Here is a 24410-nt window from a genome sequence, read left to right as displayed (position 1 = left end):
TAGAGCTGTCCCTTCAGCTTACCTAAGTGAGTCTTCTAGGCCCTCTGCAAATGTTTCATCCAAAAATCCTTAGGACGTGAAGGCAGATCTCATCTCTCCTTGGAGTTATTTTCTTCTTGCAGATCATACATTTAGTTTCCTGAAACATCCTGACATTTCATACCATCATCTTCTTAAGTAAGGAGCTGTGGACTTATGGTGAATAAATTGTGTCACAGACTAAACGGGAGTGAAATACAGTTCATAGCCAAGGATGGAACTTCTCTAGTCTCACCTTACTTTGGTGAAGATCCAATTAAGACTGAAGCTCCCAACAGCTATACACGAGAAGAAGCACAGTAGAGAGTATATTATTTGTAGTTGTCTATACCATAGGAAGATCCTCTTGGTGTATACCTCTTCCCAATCCCCTTTACTCATCATGGAAATTTAAGTAGAAACTGATTAATATAATTAATACAATCTAAAGCAAAGTATTTTAAATATGGTCAACTACTCCATTAGATGGTTCCTCTTAATTCACAGGATCTATACAGGGTAAAACTAAACCTCTATAACTGTCTACTTCTTTCCCCTCAACTCAAAGTAGTTCTTGATAGAAGAAAGCAGCTTAGGCTGGGATTCTCCTATCTACCTCAAACTTGAAAGGTTAAAATCCTCACTAATTGACCTTAATTAACTTGGTTGTTACTGTTCTGGCCTTCCAGCAATATTAACCTCCAAATATAGTGTGTTCCTATTGATAGAAGTTAACCAACCCTATCTAAAGCTCCTAGAAGAACAAGGGGCAGGGCCAACTGTGTTATGCTGAAATGACATATTTTATACTGTCTTAGTTTTGCAAGGGGCTCCAAGGCTTTGTTCTAGAACTGATCCCCCTAATTTGTAATCCTGGTTACCTCCACCTGTGCCCACGCTCCCTACAATCTCTCTGAACTAGTTAACTTTTGCAGCAAAAATAGACACATCACTGCCAGTAGGTCCACATCTTTTCAGGTCCACTGATATTCATTCTGGCAAAAAATGAAGACAAGGACCTATCAACGTTTACAGCATCCCAGACCTCATTAGCAAGAACAGTTGTTCTACACCTGGTAGAACTATGGATAGGGGGGGAACTGCCTCCAGGAGGCAATATTATACAGCAACTTTATGGACCGAGTCTTAATCAAGAGGCATGGCTGCTTCCCCACTGTAACTCAAAGTTACACTAATGCAGGCTGACACTGCAACTACCCACACACTCAGTGATGAAACAGCCAGCCAGTAAACTATCCCTACCATAATGCCCAAGAAGTAATCTGTGGATTGCTCAGTACTGCCACCTGCTACTCAAGCTTCATGATTATGTCATCCTAGTTGGAGGCCCAAAACCTGACCAACTACTGGCTTTACTTCAGTTTCAGAACTTCCCAGATCCAAAGAGTTATGTGCCAATAACAGATACAACTATGGGGGGTTGGGGGGCAAGGGCCTGTACCTGAGAGCCCATGTAGCAGCCTAAGCCTTCTTGAGTGATCAACTTAATACTCAATTTCTCAGGCTCTTCTCAGTCCCTATAGAGTCACACAGGTGCTCAAGAAAAATAATAAGGCCTACTTCCAGAATAAGTGTGAGATTTCAATTAAATGAGACTGTAACTATTTCTTGTTTCTGCCTATTCTTGACCCCCATATAGCCATAGGTCTTCTGACTTCTGAGGTGCCTATCTGTGAGTTCGCTTGTAGAATAGCCCTCTAATATACAATGGTGCCACATATACATTGCCCACAACTTCTTGCATGACTTCATAGTAGACTGTAGTCTTCTGAGCTGACAGCTTATTATTACTTTAACATGACATTCCATGAACACCTGATCAGTGCTCTATCACCTCCTGCAACACTGCCTCCAAAAATACCTTAAAATCAATATTTGAGAGCCTTAGGGTAATATTGGGAGAAACTTCCTTTCTCATCAAGGAATCCACAAGATGCCAGATAAGGTGTTAGCAATTCTGGAACAGGGAAATTCTTAGAAGTCTACAAGTTTATCATCTTTTCCCACGAAGTGGTTAAGGTGTACTCTCTTAGAAGTGCATGCCTTCCAGTTTTAAGTTTCACCTATCCTCTACTTGCCATTCTTAAACTGCTGAATCAAACTTAACATACCAACTCAGTACTCAGAGGATCCCTGCTTTACCTATTCTGCCTCCTGCAGAGAATCTAACTGGTTCATCTTCCGTATCACCACAGAATAAGTCCTATCCAACTTACCACACTTCTTCACTCAAAATATCCTGTCTTCTGTAATAATTATGCCCTCTCCTCTTGGCTCCCCCCGTTTTCCTGTGTCCTCTACTACCACAAACACTCTGGTAGAACTTAAGTGCCTACACAAATGACAGACTGCACAAACGGAACTCCTTTAACACCCAGCAAGCCAAGGTGCAGTGTACTAACTGGCATTAGGCCATGGCAAAGGCCATTCCAGTGAAAGACACTGTCCTTCCATTCATGATAGGGGCTGTAAGACTTATAATGGCACTACGAAGGCAGAGGTTATCAACACTGCTTTCCAAGTCTGTTTTCCTTCATCCATGTAAACATCCCATCTCTTTCACTGCTCTGCTCTCTAGCCCCAAGAGATATTATATGCCATCCTAGGTCCCAGTAATCTACCCTAGTAATCCCAGCAGATAACTGGAATATGTCCTATGGAAAGCCCAAGATTCCATTATGAAGAATAAGGAGGATCTAAAGGAACACTGGTAGAAATAGTCCTTCCACCCTTAGAATGCCTTCAAGCATTCTTTTCTAAGCAGTGTTTCCAAGCAACCAGAAATCTCTCACTACACTAATTAATAAATAGAAACTGGAGCTGAACAGTAGCACCCAGAATAAATCTGGGGGAACTACGAGCACAATAGTTTAATTCATAGTGAGCTCTCTCTGCTTGCTACCATGCTTAGAATGGATATCTCAAGGCAAGTTCTCATTTTAAACTTTGCCCTAGCTGTCTAATCACCTATGAGATTAGCCATGAGACTAGTCTGGGCAAATAATGCTGGCTTACTATGTTGTAGTCACTGTATGAATTGATACCTTAACATCTTCTCTGTGATGTTCTCTTATGGAGCCTTGGAGAGATCCCTAAGTCCAGTTTGAGATTCCTGGAGCACTGATCATTTCCTCCCTTCACCATCACCTTCAACAAACGCAACAGAACTGATCTGAATAAGGTACTTAGAAAACTTTTAAACTTTAATAAGTTAAAGGAGCAAAAGAAATAATAAAAACTACTTGAAAGTAAATGTATTAAATTTATAATAGCTATTCCACAATTTCTATACTGTATTATACATACTGATTGACCAAAAGAAATCATATAAGGTAAATTATATATGTGGATAACAAAATTAAGACCAAGAAATATAAAGAAAAGATTACCCTTCTGAACTTTCTACAGATTTTTTAAATCACACCTGTAAACCTAATGTTATTAAAGTTTAAAAAAATTTTAACATACCAAGTAAATCAAGAGAGCTTTATAATTTATCATGGTCCAAACACATGTGATAGTTACTTATTAGCTGACTAAACATCTAATGGAGTGAATGTCCTTTTTCAGTAGTCTGAAATGAGGATTTTGATCTTTTTTATTGCTTATTGTAAAACAGCAGTAATTGCAGTTATCCTTATTTTAAGAAAATAAAATTTTTTCTTTAAATTATGCAAAATTACAAAGCAGAAAATGTATTTTAAATATTCTGAAACCTCAATGTTAAGTAATTAAATATGTGAGACTAGAGCCATCTACCGGTTAAAGTATAATGGTACAAAGCACAACTACTGGACAATTAACTAGCAAAACTGGGAGTCAAGATTGTTAAGAATTAAAAATATAGGCAAAAATCATCTAATCTAGGACACTGGTTTTTAAAGCTTTAATGAAACAATCTGTTTTCAACAGGAGACTCAACATATGTAACAAAGTAAAAGCTGAGGTAGGGGGCCTCCAACCCCCACTCTCTGCCCAGCAGAGGCCAGGCCAATAAAAAACAAGCCATGAGAGGTAGTCTGGGCAAATAACTGGTTTGGACGGAGGTACACAATGAGAAGGCATAGTATCAGCAAAGTTGTCTCTTACCCCTGGAGACATCTCAGAGACACTGGGGTACAAAGGACAGTGGTTAATGCACACAGAGAACTGAAGAGTAGGGAGTAGGCTCCTGAAAGGCTATCAAACCTCTTTTCACAGGGACAGTACTTATGTGCTCATTTGATCCAACACTTTAGAAAGCATTAATATAATTTCCCTGAAAATGCAAAAAATAAGAAAATAACAAATTTACTTTTTTACCACAAGCTAATAAGAACTGAGTTTCTAGGTCTTGTGGGCTTTTACCAGCCAGGACCTAGACTGGTCCAGTCTTGGAAACAAGACCCCAGTTTCAGGTCCCAGTCTCCTCCCTTCAAAAGGGGATGGATGTCCATAGAATCGAGACAAAAAATGGAGCTCTCCAAGGCTCCTCTCTGTGGAAGAAACCCCCAACCTAGACAGCAGCCTGTCAGCTAGGCTTGGGGTGACAGGCTGGAGCAGAGTTCCAAAGACTCGCAAACACTCCAAGGCCACATGAAGCACAGTACCCAGCCAGGGAGCATCCACGGGGCTCTCCCAGTTCAGCTTCCATGGCGCATGCCTTTGGACAAAGCCGTTAGTCTGCCGGACACAGCTGGACACTGCCTCCAGAGCCTTATAGATCTGAAAGTTATCGTAGTGGTCTGCTACCTGCTTGGGCAAAGTGGCCACTGCGCTCACTAGAGCGTAGTCCTCTGCCTGAGCACGACCTGACGGCCCTACCAAGCCTGGCTCACTGGGAAAGCAAGTAGCGCAGAAAGCCGGATAGATCCCAGAAGGATTGATCTTGTTGGCAGTACATCGGTTCAGGAGACCTCCCAAAGCATCTGCCAGCTCGGAATCCAACAACTTAACCACCTTTTCATCATAGTAATCACAATCCCAGCTGGGGACGCCCTGCCGAAGAAGAAAGTAGCGGAAGCCATCCACCGTATAGCGGTCAAGACAAGTCCTGGGATCCACCACGTTACCCAAGCTCTTAGACATCTTCTGACCACAGACTGTCCAGTGGGAGTGGACATAGATGCGGTGTGGTGGGCTCATGCCGGCCCCTAAGAGGAGGGCAGGCCAATAGATAGCATGGAATTTGAGAATGTCCTTGCCTATGATATGAGAGGTGTTCGGCCACCAAGATTTGAACTCAGCGTCTGGGTAGCCAATTACAGTAAGGTAGTTGACCAAGGCATCCAGCCATACGTAGATGGTCTGTGAATCGTCCCCGGGCACCGGAATGCCCCAGTGCAAGTGGCTACTCCTTCGAGAGACCGATAGGTCCGGCAGCTCCTCCTCCAACCACTGAAGGACTGTGTGATGGAATGGCTCCGGTGTTATGGCCTGAGGGTCGCCCCGCAGCCACTGCTGGAGCGGCTCCCGGAACTGGGAAAGCCTAAAAATGTAGTTTTCTTCCTTGGTCCAGGAGACCGGGTGTCCGCTCTCGAGAGATACAGGACACAAATCCCCTGACGGGCCGGGCTGCCTGGTGACCTTGGCTTCAGGCAGGAAGCACTCGTCGGAGGCGCAATACCAACCTTCATAGAGGCCCTTATAGAGAAGACCCCGAGACTTCAGCATCCCCCAGAAATGCTGCACAGCTATCCGGTGCCGGGCCTCGGTGGTGCGGATGAAGTCGGTGGAAGAGATGTCAGCCTCCCGGAAAAGCTGCTGGAACTGGGCAGAGACTCTGTCGCACAGCTCGGACGGAGCCAGGCCCGCGGCGGCGGCTGCCTGCTGAATCTTCAGGCCATGCTCATCGGTACCCGTGGAGAATCCCGTGGCGGCGTCACTGGGAACTCGGAGGCGATGGTGTCGGCACAGGGCGTCCGCCAGCAGCGCGGAGTACAGGTGCCCGATGTGCGGCGCGGCGTTCACGTAGAAAATAGGTGTGGTAAAGTAGGCGCGCGAGTCGCGGGTATCGTCGCGGACACCAAGAGGACCCGAGCTGTAGTAGCGGAAGCTAAAGTCCTCCAAGAGCGAGACCCTACTCGTCCCTCTGCGACCTAGCAGCCGGAAGGCAGAAACTCGCAGCATGACGCCCGCGGATCTCTAGCGGCGAAGGGGGCGTTCTGGAAGCACGTGTGAGGGACGCATGCGCAGCCGGGCCGCACCGCCGCTTCCGGCCAGAAAGCCAATGAAGGCCGGCCCGGAGCGCCGGCCCTCCGCCGCCCCTCCCGAGCGCCTCCCTCCACTGGCCTCAGGGCAGCTGTTGTGAATTGTGGGAGCGAGCGAGTATAGCTTAGAGGAGCTGAGTGTAGGAGAGGTTGTGAAAGCAGATAAGTCTGTATCTTTCTATAATATGCTGCGTGACCTGCTCTGGGATGTAATTTTATATTTATAGATCTGTTTTGGGGTGTTTTTTTTTTTTTTTTCCTCCAGGCTGAGTTGCTTATGGGCAAGAATTTTATATTCAGGCATTCCTCAAACTCCTGTCAGTGACCAGTTGCAGGACTATACCCTCTACATAGCTATGGTCAACGTAGGAATCTAAAATATCATATACATTTTCCTCTCAGAACCTAGTGGATACAATAAATCCAGAAGGGAGGAGAGAGAAGGGAAGGAAGAAAAATGATGACCTAAATAAAGTACTTGAGGAAAGGGTAAGATCTGAAAAAGTAACAGAAATATTTTCTCCAAATGCAATTTTTGTTGAATCCATGAAAGAGGTTAGCCTGTGATGTGTCCAGTCTTTTCAGAGATTATTGAGATTCAGAAAGCTTGAATGCTTTCGCCGTGCACCTAAGGAGAAAAACAATCTTCAGATTTATTTCTCAGTGTAGTTGCCAGTAGTATTCTTCTAAAATGATCCTGAGGTTCTCCTAGAGAAGTGTTTTTCATGTTTGCTTTTAGTAAGGGAATCCTAGCATTTTTCAAAAAGGATGCCTCCATAGCCCAGAACTGGATTCATATTAAACCTTGCTTCTTGACATACTCTCATCTTTGGTCTATGACTGGCCATCTTTTTTCTCTCCCATTTAACTTAATTATTTAATAATAACTTTATTATATTATTTTAATAAAGCAAATGTAATGCCTGTGAATCCATAATCCAATTTATAAACTGGAAGTGGTTTTCTGTATGTGATCCCAGCAGAACTGCATTAAAACAGCACCTGGAACCTTGTTAGAAATGCATATTCTTAGGCCCCACACTCACCTCCTGAATCAAAAACTCTGGGGGCTCCCAGCCATCTAGGTTTTAATGAGCTTTCTAGGAATTCTGATGCACACTAAAATTTGAGACCCACTGAACTAGGAGATCACTGGCAATTTAGATCTATGTGCTCTTTTTCTCCTTGTATTCCTGTCTTCTTCCCAGAGGTAATCATTGTCCTGAATTTTGCATATATGTTATTACATATATAGTATGTCTAAGTCTTTAGAGACACAAGCCTTGAGAGTCCTTGCACTGCAAGAAGATCAAACCAGTCAGTCCTAAAGGAAATCAACCCTGAATATTCATTGGAAGGACTGATGCTGAAGCTCCAGTATTTTGGCCGCCTGATGCCACTAGTGGACTCATTGGAAAAGCCCCTGATGCTGGGAAAGATTGAGGGCAGGAGAAGAGGGGGGCAACGGAGGATGAGCTGGTTGGATGGCATCACTGACTCAATAGACATGAATTTGAGCAAACTTGGAAATAGTGAAGGACAAGGGAGCCTGGTATGCTGCAGTTCATGGGGTCGCAAAGAGTTGGATAGGATTTAGTAAGTGCACAACAACAAAGCAGCATATTGTTTAATTTTGCGTGTTTTAAGCATTCTAAAAAAGGATATCATGGGAATTCCCTGGTGGTCCAGTGGTTAGGACTTGGCCTTTTCACTGCATGGCCCAGGTTCAATCCCTGGTCTGGGAACTAAGATTGCAGAAGCCATGCTGGCACAGCCAAAAGGAAAAAAAGATATCATACTACATGTAGTAGATTCATATTTTTGCCTGTAACTCTATAATTCATTTTGACTGCTGCACAGTAATTTATGAGTTGAGGTGTACGGTAAGTTGGATCTGATTTCTGTGGTGATATAGAAAGTAGATGCTCTATAGGAGTTACAACAGATACACAAATAGCCTTTGGGTACTTAGTTGATATGCTGTTTGGTCAAACAGTTTAAGAAAGGGCAAGAGAAGGATAGATAAAACTGGAGGGTATGTACAGTACCCTCCAAAACTAGGAGAAAAATCCAGTATCTGAGAAATCAGATTCTCCAGAAATTTTTTTCTCCATGATTCTTTCTTTCACCTTGTCCATGTAATCAATTCTTAAACATAAAAATATGCTATTTTTCCCCCATCTTGAAAAAAATTCTCAATCTCCACTACTGCTCCATTTCTTTCTTTCCCTTTATAGCAGAACTCCTTAAAAGAAATGGCTGGTAATACACATTTAAGTGGTTCAAGTTTTTTGCTCTTAGAAACAGTACTGCTATTAACCTTCTCATCTATATATATCTCCTGGTTCTTACATGCTAAAGTTTCTCATGGGTGTGTATCTAAGAGTGCTATTGCTCAATCATACAGGATGTAAAAGTTCAATTTCACAAGATAATGCTATTTTCTAGCATGATTAAACAAATTTATATTCCCATCAGTGACTTACCCTTAAAGAATTCTCCCTAATTCTTGATATCATCCACTTCTTCATTTTTGACAAATAAGTATAAAATGAGTTATCTCACTAATATTCATAGAAACACTAGTCTCAATAACCAAAAGGTAGAAACAACCCAAATATCTGTGTTCTGATGACTAGATAATCAAATATCCAGGCAGTGGAATATTATACAGCCATATAAAGTACTGGTAAATACCACCACATAGATAAATCTTTAAAAGTAACCAGACACAAATGACCACGTTTTATATTCCATTTATATGAAATAGAATAGACAAATGCACAAAAATACATATTAGTGGTTGCCTGGGGGTGAAGGAAGGTTGGAATGGAAAGTGAATGCTTAAAGGATAGAGTTTACTTTGTGGGGGGTAATAAAAAATTCTAGAGCTAGATAATGATCATTGTACAGCACTGTGAATCTACAGCTGATCCTTGAACAACATGGATTTATCCACTTACATGCAAATTTTTAAAATAAATACACACTACACAATTCACTGTTGGTTGAATCCACAGATGCAGAACCACTGATGCAGAGGGGCTTACTGTAAAGTTACACTCAAATTTTCCACTATATGGAGGTTTGTGCTCCTAACCCCCATGTTGTTCAACGATCAACTAATGCCACTGAATTGTACACTTTAAAATAGTTAAAATGAAACCCTAAAGAAGCCACCAGAAAATTACTAGAGCTAATCAATTAATACAGTAAAGTCACAGGATATAAAATTAATACACAGAAATTTCTTGCATTCTTCCTATACACTAACAATGAAAAATCAGAAAGAGAAATTAAGGAAACAATCCCTTCACCATTGCAACAAAAAGAATAAAATACTTAAGAATAAACCTACCTAAAGAGACAAAAGACTGTATACAGAAAACCGTAAGATACTGATGAAATCAAAGATGACACAAACAAATGGATATACCATATTCTTGGATTGGAATAATCAATACTATGAAATTGATTATAAGATATGGCAACTCACTCCAGTATTCTTGCCTGGAAAATTACATGGATGGAGGAGCCTGGCAGACTACAGTCCATGGGGCCGCAAGGAGTCGGACACAACTGAGTCTGCACACCCAAAGCAATCTACTGATTCAGTGCAATCCCTATCAAATTACCAAGGGTATTTTTCATAGAACTAGAACAAAATTTTTCACAATTTGTGTAGAAACACACAAGACCCCGAATAGCCAAAGCAATCTTTTATTTCTCAAGCCATGCCCTCCTCCAGGGGACCTTCCCAACCCAGGGATCAAACTCATGTCTCTTATGTCTCCTGCATTGGCAAGTGGGTTCTCTACCACTAGCAACACCTGTAAAGCCCTCTCGAAGCAATCTTGAGAAAGAAAAATGGAGCTAGAGGAATCAACCTTCCTGACCGCAAACTATACTACAAAGCTATAGTCATCAAGACAGTAAGGTACGGGCATAAAAACAGAAATATAGACCAGTGGAACAAGGTAGAAAATCCAGAGATAAACCCACACACCTATGGGCATCTTATCTTTGACAAAGAATGCAATAATATTCAGTAAATAAAAGACAGCCTTTTCAATAAGTTGTGCTGGGAAAACTGTACAGCTATATATAAAAGAATGAAACTAGAACACCTCCTAACACCATACACAAAAATAAGTCAAAAATGGATTAAAGATGTAAGGCGAGAAACTATAAAGCTTTTGTGGAAAATGTAGGCAGTACACTCTTTGACATAAATCACAGCAAGATCCTCTTTGACCCCCCACCTAAAGTAATGCAAATAAAAACAAAAATAAACAAATGGGACCTAATTAAACTTAAAATCTTTTGTACAGCAAAGGAAAAAATAAGCCAGATTAAAAGACAACCCTGAGAATGGGAGAAAATAATTGCCAATGAAACAACTGACAAAGGATTAATCTCCAAAATATATAAGCAGCTCATATAGCTCAATATCAGAAAAACAAATAGCCTAATCAAAAAATAGGCAGAATAAAACAGACATTTCTCCAAAGAAGACATACAGGTGGCCAATAAATACATGAAAATATGCTCAGCATTGCTCATTATTGGAGAAATGCAAATTAAAACTACAATGAGGTATCACCTCACACCAGTCAGAATGGCCATCACTGAGAAATCTACAAAGAATAAATGCTAGAGAGGATGTGGAGAAAAGAGAACCCTCTTACATTGTTGGTGGGAATGTAAATTAATATAACCACTATGGAGAACAGTATGAAGATTCCTTAAAAAACTAAGAATAAAACTAGCATATGACCCAGCAATCCCACCATAATAGAAAAAGACACATGTACCCACAATGTTCATAGCAACACTATTTATTTACAATATCTAGGACATGGAAGCAACATAGATGTCCATCAACAGATGAATGGATAAAGATGATGCGGTACATACATATAATGGAATATTACTCCGCCATTAAAAAAAATGAATTTGAGTCAGTTCTAGTGAGGTGGATTAAACTAGAGCCTGTTACACGGAGTGAAGTAAGTCAGAGAAAAATAAATATCATATATTAATGCAAATATATGGAATCTAGAAAAATGAAATTGATGAACTTGTTTGCAGGGAAGGAATGGAGATGCAGATATACAGAACAGGATTGTGAATTTAGTAGGGGAAGGAGAGAGTGGGATGAATAGACAAAGTAGCATCAACATATATACGCTGCTGCCGCTGCTGCTAAGTCGCTTCAGTCGTGTCCAACTCTGTGCGACCCCATAAATGGCAGCCCACCAGGCTCCCCCGTCCCTGGGATACTCCAGGCAAGAACACTGGAGTGGGCTGCCATTTCCTTCTCCAATGCATGAAAGTGAAAAGTGAAAGTGAAGTCGCTCAGTCATGTCCGACTCCTAGCGACCCCATGGACTACAGCCCACCAGGCCCCTCTGTCCATGGGATTTTCCAGGCAAGAGTACTGGAGTGGGTTGCCATTGCCTTCTCTGCATATATACACTACCATGTGTAAAATAGCTGGTAAGAAGTTGCTATGTAACATATGCTGCTGAGCCTGGTACTCTGTGATGACCTAGAAGGGTGAGGTGGGAGGAGAGGAGGGAGGGATGTGATATACATATTATGGCTGAATTGTGTTGTTGTACAGCAGAAACCAACACAACATTTTAAAGCAATTTTCTTCCAATTAAAGAATAAATTATAAAAAATAAAAGTTAAAATGGTAAATTTTTTATTGGTTGTATTTTACTGTAATAAAATGTTATCTCACTGTTGTCTTGATTTGCATTTCCCTAAACAGAATTAGGGGGCTCCCCAGGTTACGCTAGTGGCAAAGAACCTGCCTGCCAATGCTGGCAGATGCAAGAGACGTGGGTTCAATCCCTGGGTAAAGAAGATCCCCTGCAGGAGGGCATGGCAACCCACTCCAGTATTCTTGCCTGGAGAGTCCCATGGACAGAGGAGTTTGGCAGGCTGCAGTCTGTGGGGCTGCAAAGAGTCAGACAGGACTGAGCAACTAAGCACACAGCACAGTGCTTTGAAGAAGTCATTAATTACTTAGGAAATTTGACTACACTTTGAATCTAACATTACATTAAATAGTTAAAACTCAATGTTGGTCTGCTAGGTTGTGAATTCTGGAGAACATAAACTGGCTTTTTGATCTTTGTGTCCACATAGTGCTTTACTATATAGTAGGCATTTCATAAAACTGGTTGTTTTGAGGGGTTTTTTTGCCTTGCTTGCATGCAGAATCACTTACAACTCTTTGCAACCGCTATGGACTGTTGCCCACCAAGCTCCTCTGTCCATGGGATTTCCCAGGCAAGAATACTGGAGTAGGTTGCCATTTCCTCCTCCAGGGGATCTTCCTGACCCAGGGATCAAACCCGAGTCTCCTGAGTCTCCTGCATTGGCAGGCAGATTCTTTACCACTGAACCATCAGGGAAGTCCTCTTTTTTGGATCAGGACCACATAAAATAGATTGAATTTTAAAATTTTATGATTATGCAAAAACTTTTCTCTGTACAGAATGGGTTGGATGATATATATCTCTTAGAAGCTTTAAGACTTCAGTGAACTCACATGTTCCAAACTTGAGTAGTTACCATGAGAATAATATGCTACCAATTATAAAGAAAGCTGAGCGCCAAAGAAATAATGCTTTTGAACTGTGGTTCTAGAGAAGACTCTTGAGAGTCCCTTGGTCTGCAAGGATATGGAACCAGTCAATCTTAAAGGAAATCCACCCTGAATTTTCACTGGAAGGACTGATGCTCAAGCTGTAGTCCAATATTTGGCCACCTAGTGTGAAGAAGATGACGGATTGGAAAAGCCCCCGATGCTGGGAAAGATTGAGGGCAGGAGGAGAAGGGGGTGAGAGAGGTTGAAATGGTTGGATGGCAGCACTGACTCAATTAACATGAGTTTGAGCAAACTCCAGGAGATAGTGAAGGACAGGGAAGCCTGGCATGCTGCAGTCCATGGAGTCACACACAGCTTAGCAACTGAACAACAAATTATGGAGAATGGTTTCACAAAGCTCATTCATTCATTCATTCAAAGACTAACTGGGCCCATACTGGAACATAGACAAGAACAGATATATCTTCATCATATCTGGCCACATAAGAGTCTGCACTTGGGAAAACCCTCTATACAGTACAGAACTGAAAACTGTCCCTGAAATCTATAATTGACAGCAAATACAAATCAATAGAAAAAAATGACCAATGTTAAAAAACATTTATTCCAGAAATGTGTCCTACTTAATGTAATTACTCAATATACGACAAACCTGGGGATACACGACAGGCAAAAGATTATCTATGAAAACAAATATGATTGTGACAGTTGAATATCAGAAGGGGGGAAAGAACTATTTTACCATTTATCTTACAATTAGCAGATACATCAAAAGTTAAACAAGAAATAAAGATGGGATGAATAGGTAGAGCACAGATTTTTAAGACAGTGAAAGCAATTCTGTATGATACTGCAATGGTGGATATATGTCAATATATATTTGTCAAAAATTTGCTGTACCTATTTGTCAAAAGGTACAACACCAGGAATGAACCCTAATGTCATCTAAGGACTCTGAATGATAATGATGTATCAATGATGTGTGATTGATTGTAACAAATGCACCATAACAGTGCCACAGTGGTGCTGGGTGTTGGTGGAAGGTTGTGCCTGAGTGGGTATAAGAGGATTTATAGAAACTTTCTCTACTTTCCACTCAATTTTGCTGTGAATCTAATATTATTCTAAAATATCAAGTTTATTTAAAAAACAAAGTAACAAAACCAGAAAACAGACATTTTTTTCAAATGGAAAAATATATTATTGAAGAATGTACATTTTTCTTAAGTACAAGTTGGAGATGCAAGACATTGTTTAACCAAAAGTATTTGTCTAAAAATGTACAAGCATTAAAGAGATATGGAGCAAATATGTGTGATAACAAACAAAAGCTTACTGCCCAAAATACAGTTTTAAAGAAAAAATCTAAAACTTCCCTGTTGGTCCAGTGACTCCAAGCTTCCAATGCAGGGGGTGCAGTTTCCATCCCTGGTCAGGGAACTAAGATCCCACATGCCATGCAGAAGAGACCAATAAAAAGAAAAAAAAATCTAACATTAATATCTTAAACAGTTTATAGCCAATTACATATTTCTGTAAGTAATGTAAATGAATTATTTACTCATTAGAATACATTTTCTCAGCTTATTTCTGATTTCCTTGTATGTAAACTATTTCTTCTGACCATTTATGAAGTAAAGTCAAAGAATTTAGGAATTAATCCAAAGCAGGGGAAAAAGTAATCTTTACAAAATTCACCATAAAACTTTGATAATAACCAAAATGCTGTTTATTAAGCATAATATTAATATAACTAAATCCTATATAATTGTTAAAATAGAAGGAATGTGTGTCATATTGACATAGAAATGTGTTTTAAAATATCATTAATAGTCAAAAATTTCTTTTGTTGGACTTTTTGAGAGAAAAATGATTAAGTGATGCAATTCTGAACTAAAGGAAGTGCATTTCCTTTTTCTAGAGATAATAAAAATTCTTTGAGGACATAATGATGCATCTTAGTCATTCATCTGTTCAATCATCAACTCTCAACTGGACTACCGCAGTACTTTCCTGAATGACTGGCCTCCCCCTATTTTGATCCTATTAAGGCCATCTTCCTCAAATCAACCATAGTAACCTACCAAAAATACACTTATGTCACTTGCTTATTGTAAACTCCTCCTTTAATTTTTCCATTTGATTATATGATTTTCCTTTGTTGTATACAAAATAAAGTCAAAATCCCTTTGTGCAACTTAGAAAGCCCATTATACTGACTCTTGCTTCCCTTACATCTTAGTCTTCTTTCAAATTTTATGTTCTAGTAATTCTCAACTGTGTTGTATTCCTTCAAATTCATGCCATACTGTTTCATGATTCCATAGTATGGTTCATGCTTTTCCCTTTTCCTGGCACATACTCCCCACCTCTGTTTATCTATCTTATCCATGCTCATCCTTCAAAACAGCTCTGTTATACCCTCTAAGCTGAGTTACAGGCTCTTTCGAGGATTTCTATAGCATCCTATGCATGCTATCTTAGTAGCTACCAAATCAAATTGAAATTATCTATAAGTCTGTCTTCCCCATTAAGAATTCAGTTTCTTTAGGGCAGAGGCCACATTTAGTCAGCTTGTGTACCCAGCCAGCATTTAATTTAGTGCCTGGAACATAGCAGATACTTAATAATACAATGATTATTTAATAAATAATTTACCAAATACAGCAATAGCGGGTCAGTTCAGTCGCTCAGTCATGTCCGACTCTTTGTGACCCCATGAATCGCAGCACGCCAGGCCTCCCTGTCCATCACCAACTCCCGGAGTTCACTCAGACTCATGTCCATCGAGTCAGTGATGCCATCCAACCATCTCATCCTCTGTCGTCCCCTTCTCCTCCTGCCCCCAATCCCTCCCAGCATCAGGGTCTTTTCCAATGAGTCAACTCTTTGCATGAGGTAGCCAAAGTATTGGAGTTTCAGCTTTAGCATCAGTCCTTCCAGTGAACACCCAGAACTGATCTCCTTTAGGATGGACTGCTTGGATCTCCTTGCAGTCCAAGGGACTCTCAAGAGTCTTCTCCAACACCACAGTTCAAAAGCATCCATTCTTCGGTGCTCAGCTTTCTTCACAGTCCAACTCTCACATCCATACATGACCACTGGAGAAACCGTAGCCTTTACTAGACGGACATTTTTTGGCAAAGTAATGTCTCTGCTTTTGAATATGCTATCTAGGTTGGTCATAACTTTCCTTCTAAAGAGTAAGCATCTTTTAATTTCATGGCTGCAGTCACCATCTGCAGTGATCTTGGAGCCCAAAAAAATAAAGTCTGACACTGTTTCCACTGTTTCCCCATCTATTTCCCATGAAGTGATGGAACCAGATGCCATGATCTTAGTTTTCTGAATGTTGAGCTTTAACTCAACTTTTTCACTCTCCTCTTTCACTTTCATCAAGAGGCTTTTTAGTTCCTCTTCACTTTCTGCCATAAGGGTGGTGTCATCTGCATACCTGAGGTTATTGATATTTCTTCCAGCAATCTTGATTAGTGAGCTTCAAATACTCTATTTCTGCCATTCTAGAGCTTACAGCAAAAGAGAACATGAAAAATGACAGGTATAGAAGCACTGGGAATAGTCAAATCAGTCACACTAGATCAGAATCTGCTGTCTTTTTTAGCCAAATTTACCCAGAAGTTGCTTATGACCAACCGTGCTCATCCTTGAGAATGAAAGACTATGGAATTTTCCTCTGTTAAAAAACACTTCTGAGAAGTAAGCTATTTAAAGAAGGCAGAAGGAAGAGACAAGAGGTCACAGTGATCTACAAACTAAATAATCTATCCCTTTTTGAGAGTTTTCATGTGCACTCTTCAATGTAACTGAAAAATCTTTTCAGGCTTGTGTTCTATAAAATCTGAAATTGATCAAGATTTGCTTTGTAAATAATGGGAATGGTGGCAGAATCACTTCCTTTCTATTACTATTCTCAACCCTGTTTTATAATGTAAAAGCACATTAACAAATCTATTTTATACTATTTGCCAAGTGTAATGTTAAGATATAAGATTATCTTTTTCAACCTTCGTAACAAGCCTGTGAGGTAAGTACTAGTATTAACTCCATTTTATAGGGGAGGAAATTGAAATTTGAGAGGTCCATAACTTGCCCAAGATCACGTCTCTAGTAGGCATTAGAAGTTGTATTTGAACCCAGGTGGTCTGATTCCAGGGCTCACAGTTCTGATAAGTATGTCATACTCATCAGAGTGATATGTAAATCATAAAATACAGTAACACTCATTACATTGTTCCATTATGAATTGTTCTTGACTTCAGGTAAATAGCAACATGTAAGGCTGAATGAATCAAGTTGTCAGTTGTTGTTTTTTAATTGAGGATACTCTGGGACCTGTGGAAGTGTTAGTTACTATCATAAGTCTTCTAACAGTAGAATATTTTAAACTTTGTAGATGTTAATGAAATTAATAATCCACATTAATGTCTCTTTGCAGTTAAATCTTTTTATTATGTTTAATATAAACATTTTATTTGTGGCAGTTTAGTATATGATTTTTCCAACAAAAAAATAAATAAATAAAAAACTTCATGTGAAAAGAAATCCTCAAAAGTGCTATCTAAAGACTAAGAATGGAATTTTTTTTGAACTTTAACTTTTTTCTTTCTAGACTCCAGAAATAGTTTCCTGACTTCCTTTCTGGAAATGATTTTTGTTTCCAACCACGTTGAGAATCCATTTTTTTCATTCTCTCTCTCTCTCTCCTTTTGCTTTCTTGGTAGTAGCAGGGAGGAAGGAGGGGGTGGGCACAAGAAAGAGGGAAAAGAGAAAACAGAAAAAGAATTGCATGCCACTATGTCTGAATATAGCCTCTACTTGTAGGTATTTCCATCTGATTTGCACTTTTGCCTTTTTATTTCCGTTTCTGGACACCTTCTTTATCATCCAGCCAACTGGAATAGACAAAGCACTGTTGGTGCCCTGAGCGACAGAACTCTGGTAGGGGGCTGGCTGTAAATTGACGTGGCATGGAAATTCTCCGCTAAGTTGTAGCAGCTTGCATGTTTCTACTAAGATCAAGCCCAGCCTCCCAGAGCTGTAGCTTAATCATCATGGGTTCAGCGACTTTACAGCAAAATGGATAGAAAAAATCTTCAGCTCCTTTCTTTGGACTCAGATGTTTTCTTTTTGAGTATCTATGTTTTAGAGGAAAAAATCCAAGCAGTTAAGTCTGTAACTTTCTTTTTGCAGCTTAAACAACAGAGTTTGCTGGTCTCCCTCCCCTATCCTGCAATTTAATTCCTTACAGATTTTGCCATGGGGTGCGGACTTAGAAAGCTAGAAGACCCTGATGATAGCAGCCCTGGAAAAATATTTTCTACCCTGAAGAGACCGCAAGTGGAAACAAAGACAGAATTTGCTTACGAATATGTATTGCTGGACTTTACATTACAAGGTATTTTTGCTTCTATTTTATTTGTTAAATGAAAGATTTCAAAGATAAAGGACTACTAGTTTTTTAAAGGGTTGGTTTGTGGCTTTTTACATGGTGCTTCATAATTAGATTGTGCAATCAATCTAACAATAATGCTTTGTTTCTTAATTACATTCTGAAAGATTTCAGTTCTGTTTGCTTTGTTTTTTGTAAATTTGGCTCATATGTACTTTATAAAATTAGAAAAACTGCTTGGAAACAGTTCTTTCACTTTTAAATCAAATGCTTATTTGTAGAAGGATTCATGAAAAACGCTTGCTTTCTCGGCCAAGTAGCTATAGCCTTAATGACAGTTTATGTTTTGAAAAAGATCTGAAAGGCACAAGAAGGTGGCATGTAGGAAATGTTACTTGCATCATGTGGAAGAATATTTGCTAAGACGATTCTGAGGCCTCCAACTGTGTTAAATGTTGTATTGTGCTAGTCATTTGATATTTTTGACCAAACTAAACCTGAAGTTTGAAAATACAGTAAAAAAGAAAAAACTATAGTCTTCTGTAAGATACTTCCTTTGCTTGATACCCAGTCCCTAACAGAGAAACTCCCTGTTCCAGAAAGTTGGAAACACAAATAAACAAGCCCAGATGGCAGCCTTGTGCACAGAACAGAGGCAGCTCGACTTCACAAATACTTCACCTCACTCCTTTTGGAAACTTTACTGTACAATGACATTGATAAAACTGAGTTTTTAAAAAGCAGAAGTATATCTTTAATTATAGGGTACTAAAAATGAAGTTGACTGTCTTGCTTGCTATTAGAATTTCCAGATATTAGTATTAAGTTCTTATTGGCAAGTTATGCTTTTAAATTCTAATAAGCTGCACATTTTATCAGTTAATAGATTTATACTAAGTATGTTATCAGGCTGGATATTAATTTATTTTAAACACAAATTCTCCATTTTTTGGTTTGTTCTGTAAACAGTGGATCTTTGTGCAAGTAGCAAGAGCAGCCCATTTTTCTTTGTCAAAAACTTGAGCTAGCCAGCAAACTCCCTTCCAGAGACATATGCAAAGTCTGTACATATATTTTTAATGTATTTACATTTCCATTTTTACCTAAGGTTAAGGCTACCAAAAGGAAAACTGTCAGTATTCTTACTTTTCTTTTTAATGATGAAAGTTAAAAGTAGATAAAGATAATGGTGATAATCAGAGAAGTAACTACTCAAATGAATTTTTCTATACTTTTTCAAAAACCATCATTTGAGAAAATATTTGTAATGTGGTGCTATATTTTCTCCATTGATTGTTGTCAATTATTTAGGACTGATTTTTATAAATTCAAGGACACAAATACATATTTTCCTTAACCTCAAAACCTTATCTGTTCATAAAGATTAGGCCACAGCCATTCTGATCTGTGCTTTAAGATTTGCTGCACAAATCCCCATAGGTCTTAAAGCAACTTAAATTTTTTTTCTGATTTATTTCTTCCCAACAGTGTTAGCAATGTCAAACAAATTTGTTTAAATGCAACCATCCTTGAATCAGAAAAATCTACAGTTTTCTTCAGAAGTCATTTTGGTTTTGTTATTATTAGAAGCCCTTTTCTCTGTGAAAGGAGTAAAATTTCTACCTTTCACTCTACGTGTTTGGATGAGATGACAGAGTATTACAATATAAAGTGGAGATACGGGCATAGTTTGCAAATGCTAACTCAGAAAGCAAGCATGTATTTTAAAGTTGCACCTGGTTCCTATTTGGTCCAGGCGCCTAGTCTCCTGGTGTTCCCTTTCTCTCCGATTCTTCCACATGTTTTCGGTTTTGTTTTGTTTGTGTCTCTGCCTTTGCTTCAAAAGCCAAAACTCAGTATCAGCCCAGCTCCACAAATCACCTTTTTCTCTTCTGTTGTATCTCACCCCCACCTATTCCTCTAGTGTACAGAGAAGTGAGTCACATGGGGGTTAAAGCACGCCAGCCTTCTACGTTTAGCCCCAGCCATTCTGACCTGGAGTTGCTGTAAGGACTACTGAATAGTGGCATCTTCTGCCTCTCAGAGGCCATGTGCAGTGAGTAACCTTCCAGGAAACAAAATGGTCTGGTGGCGACAGCTGTGTGTGCTCATGAAGAGTCTGTCTCTTACGTTATTCTCCACTGTTTTTCCCAACAGAGAACATGGGATAGGGAGTTAGTCCCAGTGGGGCAGGAGACCCTTTGAAATTTTCAGTGCCCTGTGTTATAGTGGGTATAATTATCTTGAACAATTTGTTTTCCATTTAGTTCCATTCCCTCTGCATGTATGTGTGTGTGTGTGTGTGTGTGTGTGTGTGTGTGTGTGCCTTTCCCACACTTTTTTTTTTAGTGTTGTGGGGACTTTGAGCCATTATTTATATATCTCTGGTGGTGGTGGTGGTTTAGTTGCTAAGTTGTGTATGACTCTTGCAATCCCATGGACTATAGCCTGCCAGGCTCCTCTGTCCTTAGGATTCTCCAGGCAAGAATACTGGAGAGGGTTGCTATTTCCTATGGGAGAAATAATAGTCTAATCATTAAGCACACAAGGGTCTGGAGTCAAGTTCCTGGCTTCTGAATCTAGACTCTTTCACTCACTAACTTAGCAAGTTTATGAACTTTGCTGTATCTCAGCTTCCTCATCTATGAAATGGGCATTCTAATGGTGCTTACATAATAGAATTGTTTTAAGGATTAAAGGAGATTATACAAAATAATCTCTTTGAAAAAGTACTTGGCACTTGGTAAGCAGGGCTTCCCAGGTGGCTCAGTGGTAAAGAATCTGCCTGCAATGCAGGAGACACAAGTTCAACCCCTGGGTAAGGAAGATCCCCTGGATGAGGAAACGGCAACCCACTCCAGTATTCTTGCCAGGATAATCCCATGGACAGAGGAGCCTGACAGGTTACAGTCCATAGAGTCACAAAGAGTCAGACATGACTGAGTGACTGAGCACCCATGCACAGAAGCACTTAATAAAAGTTAAGTATTATCCCCCCTAGCTTTAGGCCAGGTCTACTAATTGCACTATTGAGATTTCAGCACAGTCTTTGTGATAAATTTTCTGAATTATTGTATAGTAATCTATACATGTGTATTAATGAGAGTGTGTGTCAGAATTTCTGACACATATTACAGAATTTATTAGTGAAAAGTTCAATGAACTCTGCAAATGATCCAGAAGGGTTGGTGTGCCTTCTTGTGCAATCCTAGAAAATAATCTGAATAACCATGGCCTTAAAGATTTTTAGAGCATGTATATCTTTATGATTAAAAAGAAATTTCTATAATATTAGAAACCCAAAAGAAGGACAGATGGTAACTTCCTTATTTGACTTTCTAATAGAATTATGTAAAAACGCATTGAGAAAAATTTTGCTGGGCCCTGGCTAGCTTTCTTATTATGAGAACAGAAACTCTCATTGTCTTTTGTTATCATTGTTACAGTAATAAATATATTGATGTATGGATTCCATAGAAGATGCTGATAAGCAATGAAATACAAAAAGAAATAACGCATAGTTTTTGCCTTCTGGTACTTTAAATTCTAATTGGTCAGACTGGACAAGATTATGAACTCCTTAAGGTCAGGAAGTATGCCGTGTCCACCTTTGCATTGCTGTGTTTGGCACACTGTTTGGCACAAGACTGATGGCCAATAACTGGTGTTGAAATAATGGGCTTCCCAGGAGGTGCTAGGGGTAAAGAACCTGCCTGCCAGTGCAGGAGACATAAGAGAAGCGGCCTCAATCCCTGGATCGGAAAGATCCCTGGATCAGAAAGATCCCCAGATTGGGAAGATCCCCTGGAGGAGGGCGTGGCAACCCACTCCAGTATTTCTACCTGGAGAATGCCATGGACAGAGGAGCCTAGCGAGTTATAGTCTTATAGGGTCGCAAAGAGTTAAACACAACTGACAGTGTGGACCTGCAATGAGGAGAGGATACAAGGGGCATTTGTAAGAGACATTACCAAAGAGGAACTTAGCCTATGGTGGGCTGGATAGGAAGGGACAGAAAGAATGAGAAATCCAGGATGACTTCCCAGTTCTGAGCCTGAGTAACTGTGGGAATAACCATGCCTCCCACAGTACAAGGGGCATCCCACAAAGAGTCAGTGGGTGAAACAGCAATTCCATTCCAGGCACGCTGCCTGTGAGGTGGCAGTGGAACATCCTGGCAGAGAGAGTTACAGGTACACGGCTGGAGATGATGACTTCCAGGAGGAATTGAAGTAAATAAAGTCTTAAAGAGGAGAATATGGGCAGAGCATAAGTGTCTTGGGCTGAGTCATCAGGCATATTTAATGGTATTGAGGACTATTCAACAAAAATGACAGAGTCTACAAGTCATTCCCTTGTAGCTCAGTCGGTAAAGAATCTGCCTACAATGCAGGATGCCGGGGCTCAATTCCCTGGTTGGAAAGATCCCCTGGAGAAGGAAATGGCAACCCACAACAGTATTCTTTCTTGGAGAATCCCATGGAACAGAGGAACCTAGAAGGCTACGGTCCATGGGGTTGCAAAGAGTTGGACACGACTTAGCAACTAAACCACCTCCAACAAAAATGACAGAGTCTGAGGACAACTGCAACGTATATAGCACCAGAGAAAACAAGGAAAGGACGGGTTTCAAAAAGGAAGAAATGATCAGTAATTTTAAATACTAGAGAACTTTCAAGAAGAATGAAAATGCAGCACTGAAGAGAATGCATCTAAAAATCAACAAGAGATGAATAAAGTGTCAGAAATGAGGGAAGGAAGGAAAGAAGGAAGATCAGTCCAACTAAATTTTCTGTATCTGTTTGACTCATAAGTTCTTGAATATTTTCTCAAGCTGTCAAAAGATTTTCAAATGTAAAATGCTACGTAAAAAGAAATTTATAGCAAAAATTGCTAAATTTACTCAAGTGTCAACAGAATCCTTGACATGGTCCCTAGTGCAAACTCCTACCAGGTGAAAAACTGCATACAGACTTTCCTTATGTTTAAATTGGTGGGATATTTTGGTTTAAAAACGTAATAAAACCTCACAATTTCAGACTGTTATAGAAGAGAAAGATCCTATTCTGACCTGGGGGAGTAGGGAATCTCTGATAATAGCATACAATTAACCCACTTGTTAGCTAAGACAGTAAGGCATCTGCCTACAATTCGGGAGACCTGGGTTCGATCCCTAGGTCGGGAATATCCTCTGGAGAAGGAAATGGCAACCCACTCCAGTACTCTTGCCTGGAAAATCCCATGGACCAAGGAGCCTGGTAGGCTACAGTCCATGGGGTCGCAAAGAGCCGGACACCACTGAGAAACTTCACTTTCACTTTTCAACCCACTTGAATAAATATTGATGTTGGGAGGAAAATACATTCCTATTGGCAATCTACATTATATTGGGGTTTTTTCTTATATCTGGGTGGACATTTATTTATTCTCTGAACTAACACTTACTCAGCACCTACTGAGCTCAGAATGAGGATACAGAGATAAGTAAACCCTAGTCCTTGACTTGTAAGAACCTGCATCGTAGCGAGCATCCTGCTGTGGGGTATTCATTTATGGTGCAAACACTCTATGCTGTGATACAGGCTTTGCTAGAAATCTAAGGGTTGTAGAGGAGGAAAGAAGAGCACCTCCACTTGATAGGTAGATCCAGAAAGACTCCTTAAAAGACATTCCACCTCAGGCTTCCCTCAAGTGGTAGAGAATCCACCTACCAATACAGGAGACACAGGTTCAATCCCTGGTCTGGGCAGATCGCACATGCCCATCGTGGCAACTAAGTCCATGTGCCACATATACTGGGTTGGTGCTTTAAAACTGGGAACCACAACTACTAAGCCCACGTGCCGCAACTACTGAAGCCCGTGCCCTACAGTCAGTGCTCTGCAACAAGAGAAGCCACTGCAATGAGAAGCCCACGTATCGCAATGAATAGTAGCCCCCACTCACCACAAGAAGAAGCACGCACAAAGCAACAAAGGCCCAGTACAGTCAAAAATAAATAAATAAAATTATTTTTTAAGAAAAAAAGCTTGCTTAGTTGCTAAAAAATGTTTTAAAAAAAATTTTTAAGTGCCACCTCCTATCATCTAAAGAATGAGTGGAACTTAGACAAAGATTTGTATCCATAATACATAAAATGAAACTGAAA

The 24410-nt window shown here is 40.0% G+C and overlaps 2 protein-coding genes across 6 annotated transcripts in view; one reads left to right on the top strand and one right to left on the bottom strand.

Annotated features, from left to right (window-relative positions):
- The first annotated feature begins 3130 nt into the window (after positions 1-3130).
- RFTN2 (raftlin family member 2) overlaps positions 3131-24410 on the top strand; it is a 91724-nt gene continuing 70444 nt past the window's right edge. The window contains exons 1-2 of one of the 5 annotated variants that reach the window (XM_061380711.1): positions 3131-3220; positions 18064-18268. In XM_061380711.1, the coding sequence (XP_061236695.1) occupies positions 18130-18268 (139 nt within the window). In that variant the 5' untranslated portion in view covers positions 3131-3220; positions 18064-18129. Of the gene's footprint in view, positions 3221-17588; positions 17691-18063; positions 18269-20186; positions 20319-24410 lie in introns of those variants that run through there. The other 4 variants (XM_061380722.1, XM_061380692.1, XM_061380702.1 and 1 more) reach the window with 4 other exon arrangements.
- On the bottom strand, positions 3912-6220 carry MARS2 (methionyl-tRNA synthetase 2, mitochondrial). Its single transcript, XM_061380656.1, has one exon. The coding sequence runs from the start codon at positions 6145-6147 to the stop codon at positions 4366-4368; it is 1782 nt and encodes a 593-aa protein (XP_061236640.1). The 5' UTR covers positions 6148-6220; the 3' UTR covers positions 3912-4365.

This window comes from Bos javanicus, chromosome 2 (assembly GCF_032452875.1).
Source record: "Bos javanicus breed banteng chromosome 2, ARS-OSU_banteng_1.0, whole genome shotgun sequence".
Classification (NCBI taxonomy): Eukaryota; Metazoa; Chordata; class Mammalia; order Artiodactyla; family Bovidae; genus Bos; species Bos javanicus.
Note: the sequence above shows the minus strand (reverse complement) of the source record. Positions and strands in the feature narration are given on the sequence as shown.